We start from the raw sequence: 21,837 nt of genomic DNA on the forward strand, positions 1-21,837 counted from the left end.
AAAGTTTACTTTATTTTGTGGTGTTGCTGTGCGTATATATATTTATTCAAGTAAGTGACATCTGTCAGTGTTGTAAATATGTATGTTTGAGTTTTATTTGGTTAAATGTACCTTATTAAAGCTTCCATAAAAACCTTGGGAAAGCAGCTGTAATCCACACAAAATCGATAATTCAAAGGTTCGTTTTCAATTTAATATGAATGTCAATCTATTTAAATATATCTTTATGCCATATTTGTTCAAATGTATGTTTAATTGCATGTTTGCAAATCTGATATTAGCGCATCACAGTGCTTCGACTGCAGTAGCAGAGGCCATGACTAATCTTTAATACTGTCATATTCAACTTGTAGCTTGCAGTTTATACTTTGCTATATTGTTACTGCTTACTGCTTTACGTTTAAACCTTTTGTGTATTAATATATGTTCAGTACTAAGATCATTAACAGTATTTATTGAGACCTGAATCAGGCGAAATAATTTAAGTTACAGTAGGAGAGGTTTCTTAAAAGAGGATGCTAAAAAAAAACAGAGCCTCAAAAATACCACCAGTTTCGTGATGAATACTAATAAGCAATAAACTTGCTCTGGGGCATCAGATATAATAACTGTCTCACTCTCATTTCACTGTATTTTAAAGCTAAATGTTGGTGTCTGGTTAAGGGGTACTCGGCTTGAAAAAATCATAAAAAGGGAATTCAGCCAAAAACGTTTGAGAACCACTAAGGTAAAGCATTCTGAGATAAATTCTGAGTTTAAAGTCAGAATTCTGAGGATAAAGTCAGAATTCAAATATTTTTTTCACCAGTGGCCCTAATCCTCTTCCGTACATGTGTATGATGCATGTTTAAACTCTTTATTAACTACTAGTTGTTCAGTTCGGTTATGTACACACTATTTCTGTAAATGCGGTTGTCACTACACCTGCATTTTGCGGAAGTTAATTCGGTTGTAGAATGCGGTTGTCAGTCAGTCCCGTAAATGACTGAAGTGTGTGTCTGTACAGAACAGGATTAAGCATTAAAATGTGAAGTGACAACCGAATTAATATGCAGTGTGTACGGGACATTATAAAGGCAGATCTTCTTGTCAGATCAGGTTTGTTACGGGGAGTTAGTATATTGGTGTGTTAAAACTATTTAATGATAATTATAAGCTTGATATAAAATGTGTTAAACAGCATATTAACAGATTTTTTTTTCTAAACTTTTTAATTAAACCAATTTTCTTAAAAAAAGTGAAAGAATAAATAACACTAGATAGACCTTATAGTTATCTAATGCGTAGTTGTAAGTTGGGTTTCTGCTCATTTGGTGCAAGAAGCATTGGGCACTACAGGACAAATCCTTAACTTCCTATTGCCAGCCTACATGTCTCATCTTGTCCCCTAAAACTTGATTGTTCAGAAAGAGTTTTTCTTTATTTAGAAAATATAAACAACACTTGACAAACAACAAGTTTAATACATTTACAACTTACTTTTTTAACCAACTGCGGCATAAAAAAAGAAAGATATTCAGTCTAGGTAGTGTAATAAAAAACAGTAAAGAATGCAAAAACTTTTTTTCACTTTATGTCTATGTGCTTGTTTAAGCCATGCCACTTAATTTCTCGCTAACTTCCCACAGTTTCTTGCTGATACCATCGTCTCTGGCCTCAGGTTTGACTTGGACCTGCTGACAGTCGGAGAAATATTTCCCGCTCAGGTGCTCGATGTCCTCTTGTAGGGCGCAGTACAGCGTCGTCTGAGCTCCAGACACTGGATCTGTTGCCCAGAACTTGGAAACAATGGTCTTGATGATGCGCGTGAACCACTCATTAATGTCACGACCGAGTTCTGTTCTTACAGACCCTGAAACAGATCAAAATGGTTAAAAAACGGGCAATAACTTGGTTTACTTAAAGCCTTTTTAATGGTGGTGCCTGGTTTGGATAACTCATCTGGCTCATTGCATTGGGTTTGCAAGCCCATTCATGTTTTTGGCATAAGGTGGTGATCAGTTGCATGATGTGTGTTGTCTTATGAATGAAAGCCAGAAAGTGTAAGGTACTTGCATATGGCAATTCTGTTAAGTCCACTAACCTGGATGAAGACTGTAGCAGGTTACTTTGGTTCCCTTTAACCTCTTGGCCAGTTCATGCGTGAAGAGCACATTACAGAGCTTGCTGTGGGTGTAGGCTTTAAATATATCTCCATCAGAGGAACCCAGACAAAGTCTTTTGTGTTTGTTGATGCAGTCGAAATCAATGGTGCCCAGATCATGACCGCAAGACGACACATTTACTATTCTGCTTGGTGTGCATTCCTTAAGACGATCCAGAAGAAGATTGGTCAACAGGAACGGACCGATGTGATTCACACCAAGGACCATACCAATTCCATCTTCAGTGCGTCCTGGACAGGCCAATGCTGAACAATACAATGCATGAATTATTTATTGAAATATGCAAGATATTACAAAAATGTTGATTGTTTCCTATCATTGAATATAGCTATATGCTCTGTGTTTTTAAGGTGTGTTTCTTGTAGAACTTTACCCTCAAGTATTGATTAACTCTCTCACCACTTTGTTTGAACTCTTGAGGACTAGTGAGATACAATGATTTGTTTGCACTTCATTCAACATGTTCATTTCACCTGCATTATTAATGAGAAGGTCAAGTCTGGGCTCGGTCTTCAGGAAGGTTTCAGCAAAAGAGCGGATAGATTTTAGACTCGCAAGATCTAGTTGCATGAAGACGATACCATCATTCCCTGTTTCCTGTAAGGAGAAAAATGCTGGAATTTTCGGTGTTTGTACAACAGAAGCAAATTAAGTTTCAAAAAAATTATTTTTGCTCACTTTCTTGAGTTCTTGTACTGCTTCCTCTCCTCTCTGTTTGCTTCGACAGGCCAAAATCACTCGCGCTCCTCTCTTGGCCATCTCTGCAGCCGTTGCCTTTCCAATGCCGGTGTTGCCACCTGTGACAAATTAAATTAAATAGGTTCATGTGTTACAACATGGAATATATGAAATATTTAAGACTGAATAATGAATCTTAGTTTTCAATTTACACCTAGAGGGATGAAAAGTCTTCAAATTGTTTTCCTAAACTGACATAAAAAAATTTTGATAAAGGTTTTTGGTTGAGTTTTAAGATTTTTATAGCAAGAAAAGTAATCTCATGTTTCCTATGGTTTCAGAAGAGATCTCAGTAATTATGGGAATTAATACTTATTTTATTAATTGGCTTCATACGAAGTAAATTGTACGAATGTGGTCAAATGAATTAGACCGCCAAGTTAAATACATATAAATTGCCATGAGATTGTGTTGATAATATCTCAAACTGGGCTCAGCAGGTACCTATTATATACAATATGCTTTCAAGACCAAATGATCTGAGCAATGCTTTTCATATTTATTTTAAAGCAGAGGTTATTTACACTAATTCACAATATCAGCATTTTCTTAGTTATGCTATTTACAGTAGCTGAAAATAGGTTTTATGTAATAAATATAATTATCAAATTTGCAATAAGTGTAAATAATAATTAACTTAGTTGCTACATCACTGGTTCTCAAAGTTTTTGCTGTGCGGCCCCCTCTTGTGTATGGTGGCCCCCACTTCTGCCCCTCTGTGTTGCCCTTAAAGACAATTTATGATATAAAACATTGTAAAATATGAAATTTGAATTAAACAAAACTTTTTTAAATATGCAATGTAGTGTTGTTGGTTAGTCACTTAAGTGGCCACGCCCTTAATTATGCAGAACTTTAAGACTAAATATAATTTAAACGGATGAGTTACAAAAAAATTCAACCCCCTCACAGTTGTCATGAAGGGCAAATTTTTTAAATAAAATAATTAATGTGATGCATTGCTTCCATCATTCATTAAACTTGCTAAAACGAAATATGAGAAACTATCAGCAGACATGTAGTTTAGTTTGCCTAATGCCTAACAAAAAAAACAGTAGCCTAGGCTGCTTTTTTCCACCTCGGAAGGGCAACGTGAGTCGAGAAGGGCATATGGGCGGTTACCCGAGCAACCCCCATGTGCACGTCCCTGCTGTAAACATATTTTCTACTGTAAAGTTGGCCATTTTAACATGGATGTCTATGGGAATTGACTCTCTTTTGGAGCCTGCCTCTATCGGTCAGTCGATGAATTGCAGTTTAAATATTATTCGTATTGGCTTCATCAAAGAGATCGGAAGATTGCCCCTCGGACTTTTCCACACCAGCATGTTGTTCTTCTTTATTGAAAACAAATGCCTTTTCCATGTGATAAGAAAAGCGAGATTCGAACCAGATGGGCGGAGCTTGTGTAGCGTTTGCCACCAACAAGGAACGCTGTTTACTACACTGTAAATACACCTTAAAACCTCCATAGATATACTGCATGTTAACAATACTCTGATTTGTGTTTGTTTTCAGTTCTCCCAAGGCATTCAAGTCGAGGAAACAAATCTGATTCTTTTCTAATACAGAATCCTGAAAAAACGAGTGTAAACTTGTGAAATATAGGTTATTTCACCTACCTGTTATGATGACTGTTTTCCCATAGAGTTTAGCTTTGCCTGTGAAGGTTTTCCTCTGTACAAAAATCTTATGAGTAATATAATAAGCTATGAGTAAAAACACAATAATTAATAGCAAGTAAATCATTTTTGCGTTTCTAAGCTCTGCAGAGTGCAGGCAGACGTTTCTGGAAGCAGTGTTTCAATCCTTTATATTCACAGTCACACAGACGATGAAGGTTCAGATAACTACAAGTTTGAGTCACGCCCATATGTGGTCACGCAACTTGATCTTATAGGAGCCTATATGTGGGCGTTACATAACCCTTTATTCAAATGATAAACTAGGCTATATTTACATTTACAACACTGTACAGAACTTTAATAAAGTTAAATAATGAGTTCATTGAGAAGTCATTGATATATTGATCATGTGAAATGTTCTTTTATTTGTAAATTATCCTGCGAATCAAGACAGACTGGTTTGTGAACTTTCCTCCAATTCTCTGCACCTGAAACTGCACATTATTAATGCAAAAAAAGTCTAAATGCTGTTAGTTTTTGGTTTTATTTTTTGCAATCAGTATTTAATTAAGGAAAAATAATTACACAAAACTATTACAAAAAACTGACCATAAAATACATATATCTGACTGCTGTAAAAGTTGCTTGACTTCTAGAAATCTGAAAAATCTGTTTAGTTGTTGCTTAAAAAGAATTGTTTTCTGCTATTAGCAAATAATTTCATTTGATTTACAAGCAGAATGCGTGTTGAACGTGTCGTGTTATTGAGATAAAGCTGTCCTATTGAAATGTATGGCCTTATTACATTCTAATGATGATTTTGCACTTTTTCTGTTTTAGAGGATGATTTTGCACTTTTTCTGTTTGGTTTCAATTAGGGCCCAAGATGGTTGGGTGTCACAAACTGTTCAATCAGAATAAACCAAACCATGATTTTAATAATTATAGAGTCACTAATGTGTTTTTCTTTATTAAGTTACTCATGTCATAAAGTGCATGTAAAGTGCATGTTCCTATGTATTGGCAGTTATTCTGCAACAGTTTTTTTACATTATTTATTGTACACAAGGGAACATGATCAGTTTGAATACATCAGAATACTTGAAGAGATTATGTTGCCCTTTGCCAAAGAGGAAATGCCCCTAAAATGGGTGTTTCAACAAGACAACAATCCCAAACACACAAGCAAGAGGGCAAAATCTTGGTTTCAGACAAAAAGGATTGTTATGGCCAGCTCAACCCCCAATCTCTACCTCATTAAAAACTTGTGCGGTGACATTTTTCTGATGCAGAAAATGATGGATTCTGGGTTGAAATACCTGTTTCTGGGTGCCAGAAGTTGATTGACTTGATTTGACACAGATGTGCAGCAGTTATCAACAACAATGGTTATGCAAATATTAATAATTCAATAGTTTAAAGTGAAGTTAAATCTTAATAAAATTATTCAGTTTTAAGTGTCCACAGAGAAAAATGTTGACACTGCTATTTTTCTGAACAGCTTAATATTTATTTTGTTTGCCTTCCTTTAAAAGAACAAGACAGACTTGTAAATTATGGTAATGCTTTGATTTGTAATTGAATGTGTAATGTTTTCAAAACATTTAATATTCAGTACACAACATTTTTGCACTTTATTCACTTTTATTTGTACACTGCTATTATTTTGAACATAACTGTATATAACTGTATGTATGAAACGTGTACACAAATCCTTAAAATTGGTTAATAATAAGAAAGCCCTTAAATGTATTTTACTTTCTCTCTTTTATATTGTTTTTGTGATGTTATTATTATTATTTTTATTATTTAAATATTTTCTTTATTTTACTATTATTTGTTTAATGTTAAGTTTGTGCTCTTATTTTGTATTTTTGGAATTTCGATCCTTATATAGGCTATTCATTGTTGTAATCATATGCTTTGATTGTTTGTAAAGTTAAAGAAATTAATAAATAAATAAATATTTTTTTAAAGATCTCTTTATCTCTTTCAAAAAGGTATAGAGTGATAGTTTTACCGTGGTAAAAAATCATTCCCCTATTTTATATTTAATTAATCTAAAATGACCTTAATGTTTGTTTTGTTTATTGTCCTGTTTTTTCCAACAACAACAGTAAATGAGAAAATAGGCGTGTTTGACTTCTTGCGGCGCTGCGCAGACCGGTCGGAGTATGATATTTAAGTATCGCGCGAAAAAGATTCGAATGCTTTCGCGATACTTTGACGTCATATTACGACCTGTCTGCGCAGCGCCGCAAGGAGTCGAACACGCCTTTTTTCTCATTAACTGGGCGGTTTCTCGTGTGGCATTCCCTTAACCGCGATGCCCTTAAAAGAGTCTCTCTCCTATGGGAGGGGAAAACAAAAGGGTTGTGTTGACGAACTTTTTTCGCTTGTAAACAGAAACGTTGCTATTCGAAGGCTAGAGACAACGTCATGTTAAGTTAATTAATATTCATAACCTTTTGCCTGTACCAGGAACTTAGTAAAGTCGTAAACTGTTGACGTTTCTTAGGTCAGCGTAGATATAAGGTCTTGCATTCATTTTCTCTTTCAGAAGATAAAATACAACTCAACTTTGCTCTTTGAATTTCTTCTGAACTTACAGTTATCTTGTGGTAAGTAGTTTGTGCTTGTTTGTTTTAAATACTTAGTTGTGATTTTAAAGACTAATAGATTAAGATCACATTAAAAAGGTTGTTGTTTAGATGTAATTTTACACACGTGATCCGTCAACTTGTTTGTCTTATTATCAGGTGCTTTGGTAGTTTTAACGAAACATTTTAATGGTAAATGTTGTAAAATATACCTTACTGGTGGTTTTATGCAAGTCAGAAATATTATTATTTATAACATAATCCTCCTAACTAAGTTACATTAGATTTGTTAGATATGCGTCTGGGTCAGTTGAGAATGAAAATGCTATTTAACTGCACATTTAAACCTCTTAATACTGTATGTTAAAGCACAGGTAAAGAAAATGACAAGGTGGTTTACAAGAATTATGAATCACTGAATCAGTGATCGTCAATATTTTTTTTAATGCAAATGTATTTTGTGTCAGCTATTTTTACACCAGACTGTACAAGCAGAGAAGAAGAGCAACCTGTTAGGTGTCTATTCAATAGAGAAAAGGTCTTTATAATCTCAGCAGACAGTGGATGTGTAAACTGAGACATGACAGCATAAAATATCAAGTTTTACAGGAACTAGAGTACTATATGTTTATATGCGTATATACTAGAATGTCTAATCTTCTTCATCTCCACAATTAAAGAGAAGAAATAATAGTACAAGGCCAAGGTGAAGATATAAATCACTTGAAAATAAGGTCATTGGTTAACAGATGTTTAAGATGATGGCTATGGAAAGAAAGGTCAAATGATCTTCAGATGTCTCAGCTTCATTTGCCCAAAGTATTTTGTTGGCACCTGGAACTGCTTTTTTCAAGAGAAGTTCAAGAGAATAATTTACACAACAGCACTTTACGTGTCTGAACAACTACTATAGTCAAATCTTATCAGCTATGACGCTTTCAATGTTTTTTGCATATTTATGATTCAGTGATTCATAATTCTTGTAAAGCACCTTGTCTTTTCCTTTACCTGTGCATTAACATACAGTATTGTAAGAGGTTTAAGTGTGCAGTTAAATAGCAATAGATACACAACACTGACATCTTTTTCTAAGGCATGTTTATAAAAGAGCCTAGTCCTGGCTTTAGTTAAACCATGCCTGTGAAACAAGGCCTTGAAGTGGTTAATTAATTTGATTTTTATCAGAATTTTCAATTGAACTTATCTTAAATGGGAACAGAATGTGCTGTTGTACCATAACTTATTATATAATTAAATGCTTAAATGATATTGTTTTGTTGTCATAACAAATAGCCAATATATTCTTAAATGCTAAAATAAAGCTTTTCATGCCTGTTTTTTATGTGTGTGTTTTGCAGAGATCATGTCAGACGAGAGACCTAGTGGAGGAGACTGTGTGGATGCCAAAGAGGCAATAAATGAGTATGTGTGATTTTAATGCGATTGCTAGATTTTACATATAAAATAATGATCATGTATAATCTAAAGTTTGTATGTATGTTTGTATCATAACCCTACTCTACATAACCCTGAAGTGGCTGTAAATGCTTTCCATATGAATTATGAATAAACAAAGAAAGTCATTTTTTTTTTCTCAGGGAACCGAGTAAGATTACAGATCAAGGAGTGGATCAATCCGATGCAAAAGAAGATTTAAACGCGTTTAAATACAATATGAAGTATCCCAGCGTGGGACAGTGTGTCATCATCAACAACAAGAATTTCCACAAACGTACAGGTAAGTTGTATGAAGATATGATGAGATGAAGATATCTGCTATTAGATTTTCCATGCACAGCAATTGTTGGATTGTTTCATGCTCGTACTTTGGATTTTAAGTTCTGGACACGCAGAAATCCGTCTCATACTTTAAAAGCCTTTTAAGGAAGCATTGTGTAACTTTTAAAAGGATCTCTCGGTAGAAATGCAATAAAATCGACATAACTATATTATCAGAGGTGTATAAAATCTTTACATTATGAACTTTTATGTTTTTATTACCTTAAATTTTTTATCTACATACATCGTGGGTCCCCCTAAACTGTTATATAAAGCAGTAATTCTCAAACTTTTTCCACGTGCGGCCCCCCCTTGTGTACGGTGCATTCCTTCGCGGCCCCCCAAGAAAATTTATGACAAAAAACAGTTCTAAAATTTAACATTTTAATTAGTTAGTTAGTTCGTTTTTTTATTTGTATAGCACCTTACACACTACCACCGTAGTTCCAAAGTTCTGTACAATGCAGTAAAATTACAGAACAAAAAAAACAGAAAAAAAAGAAACATACAGACATCCATATACAGAAAAACTAAAAGGAAAAGGAATACAAATGGGATTTTAAGCGGTACTTAAAAACATAAGAATTCCAGGAGGATCTAACATCTAACGACAGAGAAGGCACGATCGCCTTTCATTTTATAGCGCGCAATAAGAATCGTTAAAAGAAACGATCTCTGCTGATCTCAGTCTTATGCCTGAAGTAAAAGGCTTGATAAGCTCAGTCAAGTTTTCTGGCGCCATTCCATGTAGAGCCTTAAAAACATAAATCAAGATCTTGTATTGTATCCTAGATTGCATTGGTTACCAGCCTAACTCAGATAAAAGGGGAGTAACATGGTCTGTTTTCCCAGCATTCATCAACAACCTTGCAGCAGCATGTTGCACTTGCTGCAGGCGGGCAATATGTTTTTGACAGGTCCCAACATAGTCTAGGTGGGAAAAAATATACGCATGAACAACTTTTTCCAAGTCACTGGCTGACAGAATTGGTTACGCTATTGCTCTTAAAAAAATTAACCATAACGTACTACTAACTTTAACTGCCGGTCAAAAAATGTGTGGCTTTGATCCTCACCACCAGAACTTAAAGGCATATAGACCTGAGTGTCATCTGCATAGAGATGATAAGAGATGCCATACTTCTTAAAAATCATGCCCAGCAGGAGCATGTACAAAGAAATCAGAGTGGGGCCTAAAATGGACCCTTGAGGGACCCCACAACAAATAGGTGACGATGCAGAGTGGTTATTACCAATCTTCACTGAGAAGGATCTACCTTATTTTGATTGGTTGATCAGCATCATTTTTATTGGTTTGAACCACAACACATGTGATGTCCATTCCAGTGGATGCAGGTTCTGAAGGGGTTTGAGATTAAATTGTCACTTGCAAAAAATATAGCCTGCATTTAATTAAAAGGGTGCATGCTGAAGCTAACTAGAAAAATCTTAACCCATTAGATAAGAGCTGAGCCACTAACCCTTGTCTATGTATACTGTGTTGGACTTGATGAGATTATTTCCAGTGCACTTGTATTGCTGTTCTTGTGTTGCTCTAATTGCTTCTATTGTTTACCTCATTTGTAAGTCGCTTAGGACAAAAGCATCTGCTTAATGACTTAGTGTTAAAGTACATGTTATTTGTGTTACAGGAATGGGAGTTCGTAACGGAACAGACGTGGATGCAGAGAAAGTGATCAAGGTCTTCAAAAACCTGGGCTTTCAAATCAGCTTTAACAATGACCAAACTGCCTCACAAATGAAAGATTTGTTAACTAAAGGTTTGTGTTGATTTATGTCAATAATGTTTCTGCTTAAATCTTTCATTTACCAATTCTGGAATTTTTCCCCCGGCAGTATCTAAGAGTGATCACAGTCGTTCGGCCATGTTTGTCTGTGTGTTGTTGAGTCATGGAGATGATGGAGTGATCTACGGCACAGATAAATTTATAGAGCTAAAGGATCTCTTTCAGCTCTTCAGAGGAGATCGCTGCTCCACGCTGGTTGGAAAACCCAAACTTTTCTTCATCCAGGTGAGCTTCACAATTTTTGTGTGTAATTTAACTTATAAAATATAAAGGGACGGTTTCCCGGACAGTGTTTAGGTTAATCCAGGACTAGGCCTTATTTATATAAGGACATTTAAGAAGTTTTTACAAACAAACCTTAACAAAAACACTGGAGGTGTGCATCTTGAGACAAAACAATGTCATTGATATTTTGTTAAATGAAACTCCTAAGACCTGGTGTGTCTACATACGTAGACATCAAATTTTTTGTTGTTTTGCACCATAATAGTTAATTCTGTGTAACGGGAACCTGATGTACACAAAATACACGGCTTAATGGTCTAAGAAAAATATTTGGTTGTTATATTGATTGGTTCTTCCCAAACCCAAAATAGCTGGAAGAAAAAAGACAAACCAAATATCGGGTCTTAGGAGGTTAAGGCAGCTCAAACATGCATTTTAGTCTTGGGACTAGGATAAGCCCCGTCTGGTAAACTGCCTCAAAGGCTGAGTTTCCCAGACAGGGTTTAGATGAATCCAGGACTAGGCCTTAGTTATGTTAGGACATTTCAGTAGTTTTTATTAACAGATCATTACTGATGTGCATCTTGAGACAAAACAATAATAACACTGGTGTATGTTAAGATATGTCAGGGTAAATGAAGGCAGCTCAAATATGCATTTTAGTCTGGGACTTCCTCTGTCTGGGAAACCACCCCATAGCCTTTTATCTACATGTTTTTTTAAACAACAACATAAAAGGACATTAAAAGTCATTGTTCAGAACAAAGGTTTGTGAGGATAATCTTTATTTAAGCTGAATATTTTAAAGCTATAGCAAGCATGCAACCACACTCCTGTGACTCTCATGTTTTTCCAGCATACAGTAATTATTTCGTTTAAAGAGACATTCAAATTTTTTTGAAAATATGTTCATTTTCCAGCTCCCCTAGAGATAAACATTTGATTTTTTGTTCCTGTTTGAAATCCATTTAGCTGATCTCTGGGTCTGGCGTTAGCACTTTTAGCATAGTTTAGCATAATCCATTAAATCTGATTAGACCATTAGCATTACGCTAAAAAAATAACCAAAGAGTTTTGATATTTTTCCTATTTAAAACTTGAATCTTCTGTAGTTCCATCGTGTACTAAAACAGACAGAAAATTAAAATTTGTGATTTTCTAGGCAGATATGGCTATCATTGTGCCTCCAGCAGTCATGTTACAGCAGCAACGTCCTTACACCAGAATGAGAGTGTAGTTCCTAGCCATATTTTCCTAGAAAATCACAACTTTTAATTTCAATATCACTACAGAAGAGTCAAGTATTAAATAGGAAAAATATTGAAACTCTTTGGTTATTTTTAGCGCGATGCTAATGGTCTAATCAGATTCAATGGATTGTGCTAAGCTATGCTAAAAGTGCTAGCGCCAGACCCAGAAATCAGCTGAATGGATTCCAAAACGGTAAAAATCTAATGTTTAGCTCTAGGGGTGTCCCTTTAAATAAAGTTTTTAAGCTTCAGTCCCCAAATATGTACAGAAAAACCAAATCTGTTTGCATTTACGTATATTCAACGTTAAATTTATTACTGTTATGCACACACCATCCTGCAAAATATTTCCCACCAAACGTAAATTACTGAGGCATTCTTACATTGCGATATACTAGAGAGCATTCTCGATTGTATTGCACAAAAATTGCATTTCCCCCAGTGTGCAAGATGAGTCATCTGTCTGTTTACCATGAGAGCAAGATTTTAAATTAGAAAGCTGCTAAAATGTTATAATGTAAACCGTTAAGGAGAGAACCAACTAGCAAATAAATGAACCCAATGCTAATAGAGATGTTCTGTTTTTCATGTATATGCAGGCTTGCAGAGGGTCAGATCTGGATCCTGGCGTTGAGACTGATAGTTGTGATGACTCAGCGGGACAAAAGAAGATTCCGGTTGAGGCAGACTTCCTGTATGCATACTCCACTGTACCAGGTGCTGTATTAAAACAGACACGTTCTTGTGTAGATTGTGACTATGTGATATGACTGTGGTTGTTTGATGCAGCTGTAGTAGGAGAAATAAAAAACAATAAACATGTTTGTGATGTCAGAAGGGGATCTTATTATAATAATACTGCCCCTTAATCTCCATTATCCAACCACGGCACTGACATTTAGTGCAGAGAGAGAGAGAAAGTAATTGACAGCACAATTGAGTTTCAATTTCAACAAACCACCATTATGGTGATCAGTGTTTGCATTATCAGCAGCTCATTTGCATTTTAAAGGACACACCCAAAAAATTGCAAATTTTTGCTCACACCTGTAAAGTGTCAATTTTAACATGTTTTAATAAATGATCTATATGGTATTTTGAGCTGAAACTTCACATACATACTGTGGGGACACCAAAGATTTATTTGACGTCTTGTAAAATGAGAGTAGAGAGTAATAATAATAGAAACTATTAAATGTATTAATATTTGACTAACCTAATTACAGTATGATTTTAAATACCATCCTATCATGTCTAAATTATTTTACCATTTATATCCATAACACAGATTTTCAACCTGAACTACATCGGGAAATGATAAAGTGGATTGATTTCTGCCCTAATAATCTCTCTTTCTGTCTGTCCAGGTTATTATTCCTGGAGAAACGTTTGTAATGGTTCATGGTTCATCACATCGCTGTGTGAGATGCTGTCAAAATATGGGAAGCAAATGGAGATCTTGCGGATCATGACACGGGTCAACAACAAGGTGGCTCTGGACTTTGAATCCTCCTCCAATGTGCCTGGATTTGATGGCATGAAAGAGATCCCCTGCATTGTGTCTACGCTCACAAAAGAGCTTTATTTCCCCTAATAATACAACATACTGTAAACACTTTTGAATCATTTTAAAATGCTAGAAATAGATCTTGAATATCTATGAATTTTTATTAAAATGTTCCTGTGATGTGTAAAATGTTTACATTGCTGAATTTGACAGATACAGCATATCAGGCTGCATTATTATATTATTATAGTATAAAATATGCATTATATTATCAAAATAACTCAGGATTTTATTATGAAAAATAAAAAATTACTTTGGAGGTTTGTGTGTTTTGATGAAACTGGAAGCCGTGTATGTTGGTTTATTTTTTAAAATGCTTTGTTTACAGAAAATTCACAAATAGATATGAAATAATAATAAAATGATAAATAAATAAAAAACATTTCAGGAGAAACATCTTGATACTTAAGATTGAGTGTAAACTTATATATGTATTTGTATATGGAAAATCAAAGCATATGGAAATCAAAAAGAACAAATGTTTAATAACACTGTGTTCTTCATTGGATAAATAAAATAAAATGAATCTTTAAAGCTACAGAAGTGATTTTCCTTTTGTCTTCTGTTTGATTAAAATAATGACACAAACATAAGCAGATTTCTTGAGGGTACTGCCACTTTAAGATCGGATAAGCACGGATCCATACTGACACGCATTTTTTATGAGATACTTGCCAAGAATGTGGTATTTCGAGATAAATTTTGGGTGTCCTGTCAAGTGCAGAGAGATTCTGTATTTGCGTGCTGTTTGTGTCTCTGTGCATGCGCTTATACAGTAAGGGTGTGCACAGAAAACAGCTCACTTTTGCGCTCAAATTGTTTAAATGACTTGAATGTTAACATTTGCACAGTTTAAAAACACCTGCAAATGCTAAACTTTTTATGTAAATAGTTATTGATTTCTGAATGAGGCATATGTGAGCAATTATTATTATAGAGATGATTCATTTATGTGTGAATTCTTTTGTTTTTATTTTGTGTCTCTTCTGACTGGGTGGGCCAGCTGTTAATCTGAGTGGGCAGTGCCACCCTGGCACTTAGCCAGGCAGTCGCGCCACTGGGTCATACATATAAGTTCTTGCAGTATTTTTGTATAACTTAACTGTCTGGTCTCTGTTCACACAACTGATACAGAATTTCTTCTGAACTTACAGTCATCTTGTGGTAAGTTTTTTTTTTTTTGCTTGTATGTTTGTTTGAAATAAGTGGTTGTGTATTTGGTTTGAGTGATTTTAAAGACTAGTAGGTTTATATAACAATAAATAGGTTATGATTGTTTAGATGTAATTGTATGGCACTCAAGAAGATAATAGAGCCTTTAGTGTGTATATTTGGAAAATGCCATGGATGTTAATGAGGTCCGTCTATTAAATGCTGGCAAAGTGTTTATCTCATTTTCAGGTTTAATGAAACCTTAGCCTATTTTCCAAATATACAAACACTTTTTCTCATTATAACCTGACAAATGATTGTCCCAAAAACAGTGACATACTTGATCCCCACAGTGTAAAAAAAAAAACCCGCAGCATTTTTGTCAAATCAACATGTTATGTCAACTTATCGCAGGTAAACTTGCAAAACCAAACTAGTTTTAACTTCATGCTGCATTTACCACTGACCCAGACATTTACACATTTAATCAATCTAATGTAAATCATGCAATATAAAAATTTTCAGCACAATTTTTTGCACCATTGTAATTTAATGTTTGTGTTTATGTTTGCTTGTAAATTGTCCTTTTTATTCTTTTTCTTTTTTTAAGTTGACTGGAATAAACTTAAACACACATGGACAAATACACTGCTTCATGTTCAAAGAAAAAAATGGTTATTATATTTATTGCTTCTTCCTAACCACAAAATAGCTCGTAGAAATCTGAAAAAAAGACAAACCAAAGCTTGGGTCTGTAAGGTTTCATAGACAAGTTTCATAGACAAGGCTTAAGGTTACAGATTAAGACACTTTTTGGGGTCTCAACTGAAAAAACCCTTTACTGACAGATGTTAAAATATGCTAGTGTCATTGACTTGTCTTTAGATAGACATCAGAAACGTTTTATTAAGGCATGCTTATAAAAGAGGTTTAAACATTTTAATTTAACTAAGGCCTAGTCCTGGCTTTAGCTGAGCCATGTCTGTGCAACCAAGTCTTGATGATTTCTTACTGATTGTTTGTTAATCTAAATTTTAGTGAAAAGTAATTAAACAGTTGTGTGGGCTTATTGTTAAAGTAACCCTAAATGTTTATTTCAATGATATAGCTTAGTGGAATGGTTTATTTATCAGCATTTTTTAAAGGTAAAACTATGTTTTTTTTATTTTACATGGATTACATTGATATTTATCAAATCAAAAAGACAAGAAAGTCTTTAAAATAATTATCTTGAAAAAGGAGTTTTCAAATGACAAGAAGCAAAACTTTATTGCTCAAGACAACAAAGCTGAGACGTCTGCAGATCATCTCACTATATCTCACACATCCCTCAACTTTGTCAGATGATTTACATCTTTAACTAATAGCCAATATATTCTTAAATGCTGAAATAAAGCTTTGTTTGTCAGTACAGATCAGTTTTATTTGTGTGTTTTTGCAGAGGTCATGTCAGACGAGAGTCTAAGTGGAGGAGATTGTGTGGATGCCAGACAAGCGATCATTGAGTTTGTGTGATTTTGATGCTGTTGATTTTACGTCTTGTATAAATGAAGCACTAATGCTTTTAGGTCGTTTTATATAAAAACCTCTATAGTTTGTATGTATCTTTCATTAATATCACTACTTTTAAATTAAATGAGTAACATTTAAATCAGCTTGCCTAAGCACGTAATTTCATGCACTGTCTGGAAAACCCTGAAGTGACTGTAAATGCTTTCCATATGAATTATAAGTCTCCTTGTTTTCTCAGGGGACCGATTCTTACAGATCATGGAGTGGATCAAGCAGATGTAAAAGATGATTTACATGCTTTTAAATACAATATGAAGTATCCCAGCGTGGGACAGTGTGTCATCATCAACAACAAGAATTTCCACAAACAAACAGGTAAGAACCTGCTGTCCTGTGACTGCAGCAGACACAAACAGAAACAATCTTACACTTTAAAAGACTTTTTAACACTTCAGTTACATGAACATTTGAGATTAATGTGTTCTTTGCAAAAACATATAGCCTGTATTTAATTAAATGGCTGCCTGCTGAAGCTAACTTTAAAGCCACAACAAGTAAGATTTTTGTAATAAAACATCCAAAAACTACTTGCACATTTTGATATAGTTCATGAAACTTTATATTTCTCATCTGTGAACATTCCCCACGGCTCTCCGATTCCACTCCTATTGTGTTATTGTGAAATAGCGACCTCTAGTGGTGAAGATCTTACATATTGTGCCTTTAACCGATTCGATAAGAGACGGATAACAGCATAAACAGTTTAGTTTGGAGTATCAGAATGTTTGTTGTGAAATTGTTTTGTTTATAATAATTTTGTGTTACAGGAATGGGAGTTCGTAACGGAACAGACGTGGATGCAAAGAAAGTGATGGAGGTCTTCTTAAACCTGGGCTTTAAAATCAGCATTAGCAATGACCAAACTGCCTCACAGATGAAGGATTTGTTAACTAAAGGTTTGTTAGGCACTATGTCATGTTAAGATGCTCACAGATGTAAATAATTTTTCTGCTTAAATTTTTCATTCACCGATTCAGTCAATCTTGAATGTTTCCCCCGGCAGTATCTAAGAGTGATCACAGTCGTTCGGCCATGTTTGTCTGTGTGTTGTTGAGTCATGGAGATGATGGAGTGATCTACGGCACAGATGGCTCTATAGAGCTTAAAGATCTCTTTCAGGTCTTCAGAGGAGATCGCTGCTCCACGCTGGTTGGAAAACCCAAACTTTTCTTCATCCAGGTGAGCTTCACGATTTTCTTGTGTAATTTAACATTTAGCCTTTTATTTATATTCCATGCAACCTCACTTCTGTGACATGTCCTTCCAGAATCCCTTCACCCCAATGGCAGTAATTTTTTAGTCTAAAGGTGCCAAAGAATGCATTGAAAAAATCTGTTAAATTGTTCTCTGATATCTACATAGAAGGTAACTTTATTAAGTGCAAATATTATCCAGAAACATTTTTAAATGTCATTTTCGTTATCACCTTCTGCATGCACAAAGGTTACATAAGAAAGAGGAAAGTTTGTGTTTGTGATTACCAACTCATTTATCTATGCCTACAGTAAATATATTTTTTTTATTCTATGGCACCTTTAAGTAAAATCTTTCTCAAAAAAAAAACATCAGAGGCTTTCTCACATTTCAACATTCTCATACTGGAGATTATTCTCATTGTATTGCACAAAATTTTGCAATTCCCCCTAAGTGCAAGATGATTCATCCATATGTTTGGTCTGTTTTTTTCTGTAAAAGTTACATTTTAAATTAGGAAAGCTGCTAAAATGTTATTTTGTAAACCGTTAAGGAGAGCATTAGTGTATAAATGACCTCAAAATAAATGGACGTGGGCACCAAGCCATAAAACTCTAATTGTGATTACTTGAGATGTTTAAATGTTTAAATGCCGGTTGTGCATTGATTGTAATATACTGAGCAGATTTTTTTGTGGTCACTTTGAAACATATACAGTAGATGTTTATGTTCTGTTTCTATACGTACAGGCTTGCAGAGGGACAGGTCTGGATCCTGGCGTTGAGACTGACTCAGCGGGACAAAGCAGAATTCCTGTTGAGGCAGATTTTCTGTATGCATACTCCACTGTAGCAGGTGCTGTATTAAAACAGACACACTCTTAGATTGTGCCAATGCAATATAACTCTGCAATCCTCTGTAGTAGGAGAAATAAAAATAAAAAAACAATAAGCAAAAAGTTATTAAAATAATTGGCCATCATTTACTCACCCTTAAAGGCAGGGTATCTTGTTTGATCCAGAAACATTTGTATGAATCTATGTCATCTGTGAAAGGCGTAGGGGAATTTTTTTTTCAACAATCATTGAATTCAGATCAAATGCAACAACTGGACACATGCATTTTTTTCTCCTCTTCCTCATCCTTTTAACTCTTTGAATCTCACACAGTCAAATTTGACCCCATTTTTAATCTTTATAGGATAAAGGCTGACCATTACACCTTTACGATTTAGCGTAACAATATTTATATTTTCAAAATTACAAGCAAACTACCACGTCTACACAACCGTAAACGTTCTGTATCGAATTCCGATTTAAAGGGGGACATATTATGAAAATCTGACTTTTTAAGTGCTATAATTGGGTCCCCAGTGCTCCTAGCAAATGTGTAAAAGATCAACAACTTAGTTTTGGTAAACCATTCTCTGCAAGCATGCATGTGAAAAAATAGCTCATTAATATTTGGCTCCCCTTGTGATGTCAGAAGGGGATCTTATTATAATAATACCACCCCTTAATCTGCACTATCCAACCATGACACTGCCATTTAGTGGCGAGATCAGCTTATTTGCATTTAAAAGGACACACACAAAAATGCCACATCTTTGCTTACAACTACAATTTTAACATGTTATAATAAATGATCTATATGATATTTTGAGCTAAACTTCACAATTTCACTTTTAACTTCTAAACTTCACTCTTGAGACAAAAAATATTTATTTTACATCTTTAAAAACTCTTGTGAAATGTCCCCTTTATTTTGGTAATCTTATTCCCTTTGTACTGCAAAGTTTTCTCAGTGGTGAATGAGACATGAGAGACGTGGACGTCTGGTCTGTGCGTGTTCATGTGATTTGGAGGAGGGCTTGACTTTGGATGATGATTTGAATGGAGGGTGGGATCATGATATCAGTGCTAGTAGGCTAAAGTTAGCATTTTTCAAAATCAGATACCCTGCCTTTACGCTGTCCCAAACCTGTATATATTTCTTCTGGGGTCCCGTTGATTTCCATAGTATTATTGTTCCTACTATGGAAGACAGTGGTACCCCAGATCTGCTTTGTTACAAAAATTCAATTTCAAAACATCTTCCTTTGTGTTAAGCAGAACAAAGACATTTATACAGATTTGTTATAACTTGAGAGTGAGTAAATGATGACAGATTTTTATTTTTTGGATGAACTATCCCTTTAAAATAATATAAATGCCTGTTGTTTTTACAGCACACATGATTTGTTTTATGGAAAAGATGTAAATGAAAGGCACAGATAACTGTGTTATCACATAAACTGTACTTGTTGCTTATTAAATACATTTTTTACAAGCTTATTATTAATAGTTGAAATAGAAACTATAAAACCCTCTATGAAAATAACATATTTATTAAATATTTTGACTAACTTTATTAAAGTACGATTTTAAATACCATTGACATACGACTCCTATCATGTCAAATTTTTTTTACCATTTATATCCATAGCACAGATTTTCAACCAGAACTACATCAGGAAATAATAATCTCTCTTTTTGTGTGTCCAGGTTATTATTCCTGGAGGAACGCTAGTAAAGGTTCATTTTTCATTTCATCGCTGTGTGAAATGTTATCGAAATATGGCAGGCAACTGGAGATCATCCAGATCCTGACACGTGTCAACCACAGGGTGGCTCTGGACTTTGAATCCTCCAGTCAGGCTGGATTTGATAGCATGAAACAGATGCCCTGCATTGTGTCTATGCTCACCAAAGAGCTTTATTTCCCTTAATAACGCAACATATTGTGAACACTTTTGAATTATTTTAAAATGCTTGATGACAGAAAAGATCTTGAGTATTCAGAATAAATTTGCAAAATGTTTACGTTGCTGAATTTGACAGATACAGCATCAGGCTGCATTAAAACACCAGGATTTTTATCATGACAAACATTTACTTTGGTAGTTTGTGTGTTTTTATTATTTTTGCTAGGATTATTTTGTTATGGCATAGCCTACACAGTGTGTGTGCAAAAAGCTTTTACACATAAATTAAAAACCAAACGGGAAGCAGTGCATGTCGGATTATTCTTTTAAATGCTTTGTTTACAGAAGACTCACAACCAGATAAAAAATAATTATAAAAGCAGTACAGTTTAATCAATTAAAAAAGACAAAAAGCCTATCCAGTGACATTAACTCTAAAACAATCTTAAATAAACAATCCCAGAGGCCACATCACTGCCACATCCAAATCGCCAGAAAGTGTCCAAATGCTGCTATACATTTTGAAAAGTATATCGATTGTTTCATTATTTAAAACCTAACAATAGTCTTTTAAGCGAGTTAAGGCACTGTTTTGAATATGCGCTATTGATTTTAAATTTAGTTAGGCCTGTATAATGCAATGACATTCATACATACACTAGTTGCCAGTAACTTACTGTAAATTTTACATTTATGTAATTTACTGCCAACAGTTTGTTCAAAGTTAAATGAACATGAACGTTTTCAGTCTATATTTTCTACAGTATGTTACTGGCAACCAATGGCATAATTACAGCTATTTTTTACAGTGAAAGGTATACTTGTTTGGTCACTCCCAGACAGGGATTATCTTAAACCAGGACTAGGCCTTAGGTTAATTAGGAAATAAAATTAGTTTTAACACACATACCTTACTAAAAACATTACTTGTGTGCATTTTGAGGCAAAACAAAGGGTACTGATTATCAAGTTGTTTTCAGTTTGGATAGCTCTTACTAATTTTTAAGTCTAGGCCCAGTGGGGCGGTTTCCCGAACAGGGTTTAAGTCTAGTCCTGGACTAAAATGTATATTTTAGCTGTCTTAAATGAAAATAGCTTGGACTGCCATAAATATAAGTGCAATTGGTCTCTCAACCAAGTAAGTAAGTAAGTTTTTTGTAAGGCATGCTTGTGAAAACGACTTAATGTCCTAATATAACTGAAGTCTAGTTCTGGCTTAATCTAAACTCTTTCCGGGAAACTGCCCACATGTTTAAGTTTAATTCATTGCCAATTACTGGTTTTCGCATTATCTCGGTTAAAGCATTGACCTACAAATGTTAACTGCTTTGACCTTATGGGGCCGTTTCCTGGACAGGGCTTATCCTAGTCCCAGACTAAACAGCATTATTGAGCTGCCCTAACTAAAAAAAAAAAAAA

General features: G+C 34.6%; 3 protein-coding genes across 8 annotated transcripts; 2 read left to right on the top strand and 1 right to left on the bottom strand.

Annotated features, from left to right (window-relative positions):
• Positions 1 to 1,315: 1,315 nt before the first annotated feature.
• Positions 1,316 to 4,744, bottom strand: LOC135745579 (dehydrogenase/reductase SDR family member 13-like). Its single transcript, XM_065263896.2, has 5 exons — positions 4,526 to 4,744; positions 2,844 to 2,962; positions 2,639 to 2,762; positions 2,084 to 2,410; positions 1,316 to 1,852 (listed from the first exon to the last, which is right to left on the bottom strand). Exons 1-5 carry the CDS (start codon positions 4,650 to 4,652, stop codon positions 1,590 to 1,592), a joined length of 960 nt encoding a protein of 319 aa, XP_065119968.2. The 5' UTR covers positions 4,653 to 4,744; the 3' UTR covers positions 1,316 to 1,589.
• Positions 4,745 to 6,878: 2,134 nt separating this feature from the next.
• LOC135720179 (caspase-3-like) lies at positions 6,879 to 14,300 on the top strand. Its single transcript, XM_065242197.2, has 7 exons — positions 6,879 to 7,149; positions 8,487 to 8,550; positions 8,727 to 8,866; positions 10,560 to 10,688; positions 10,765 to 10,940; positions 12,790 to 12,907; positions 13,558 to 14,300. The coding sequence occupies exons 2-7, from the start codon at positions 8,492 to 8,494 to the stop codon at positions 13,782 to 13,784; spliced, it is 849 nt and encodes a 282-aa protein (XP_065098269.1). The 5' UTR covers positions 6,879 to 7,149; positions 8,487 to 8,491; the 3' UTR covers positions 13,785 to 14,300.
• A 149-nt stretch (positions 14,301 to 14,449) lies between these two features.
• On the top strand, positions 14,450 to 21,543 carry LOC135745580 (caspase-3-like). 6 transcript variants are annotated; one of them, XM_065263898.2, is made up of 9 exons: positions 14,450 to 14,921; positions 15,242 to 15,323; positions 15,520 to 15,583; positions 16,351 to 16,420; positions 16,660 to 16,796; positions 17,249 to 17,377; positions 17,485 to 17,660; positions 18,425 to 18,530; positions 20,219 to 21,543. In XM_065263898.2, exons 3-9 carry the CDS (start codon positions 15,565 to 15,567, stop codon positions 20,440 to 20,442), a joined length of 861 nt encoding a protein of 286 aa, XP_065119970.2. In that variant the 5' UTR covers positions 14,450 to 14,921; positions 15,242 to 15,323; positions 15,520 to 15,564; the 3' UTR covers positions 20,443 to 21,543. The 6 variants fall into 6 exon arrangements, with proteins under 6 accessions (XP_065119970.2, XP_065119975.2, XP_065119972.2 ...); XM_065263903.2 differs by having other exon boundaries at positions 16,351 to 16,414; positions 20,219 to 21,541; XM_065263900.2 differs by lacking the exon at positions 15,242 to 15,323.
• Positions 21,544 to 21,837: the final 294 nt, after the last annotated feature.

This window comes from Paramisgurnus dabryanus, chromosome 16 (genome assembly GCF_030506205.2).
Source record: "Paramisgurnus dabryanus chromosome 16, PD_genome_1.1, whole genome shotgun sequence".
Taxonomy (NCBI): domain Eukaryota; kingdom Metazoa; phylum Chordata; class Actinopteri; order Cypriniformes; family Cobitidae; genus Paramisgurnus; species Paramisgurnus dabryanus.

What these genes read in the sequence shown, in the direction of transcription:
- LOC135745579 (XM_065263896.2), bottom strand. Translation starts at nt 4,652, where the DNA reads ATGATTTACTTGCTATTAATTATTGTGTTTTTACTCATAGCTTATTAT. An exon ending in CAGTACAAGAACTCAAGAAA is followed by an intron (nt 2,763 to 2,843) that starts GTGAGCAAAAAT and finishes TTCTCCTTACAG; the next exon opens with GAAACAGGGAATGATGGTAT. An exon ending in CCTTCTCATTAATAATGCAG is followed by an intron (nt 2,411 to 2,638) that starts GTGAAATGAACA and finishes TGTATTGTTCAG; the next exon opens with CATTGGCCTGTCCAGGACGC.
- LOC135720179 (XM_065242197.2), top strand. Translation starts at nt 8,492, where the DNA reads ATGTCAGACGAGAGACCTAGTGGAGGAGACTGTGTGGATGCCAAAGAG. An exon ending in GAAAGATTTGTTAACTAAAG is followed by an intron (nt 10,689 to 10,764) that starts GTTTGTGTTGAT and finishes TTCCCCCGGCAG; the next exon opens with TATCTAAGAGTGATCACAGT. An exon ending in CCAAACTTTTCTTCATCCAG is followed by an intron (nt 10,941 to 12,789) that starts GTGAGCTTCACA and finishes ATGTATATGCAG; the next exon opens with GCTTGCAGAGGGTCAGATCT.
- LOC135745580 (XM_065263898.2), top strand. An exon ending in GAATTTCCACAAACAAACAG is followed by an intron (nt 16,797 to 17,248) that starts GTAAGAACCTGC and finishes TTTGTGTTACAG; the next exon opens with GAATGGGAGTTCGTAACGGA. An exon ending in TGCATACTCCACTGTAGCAG is followed by an intron (nt 18,531 to 20,218) that starts GTGCTGTATTAA and finishes TTGTGTGTCCAG; the next exon opens with GTTATTATTCCTGGAGGAAC.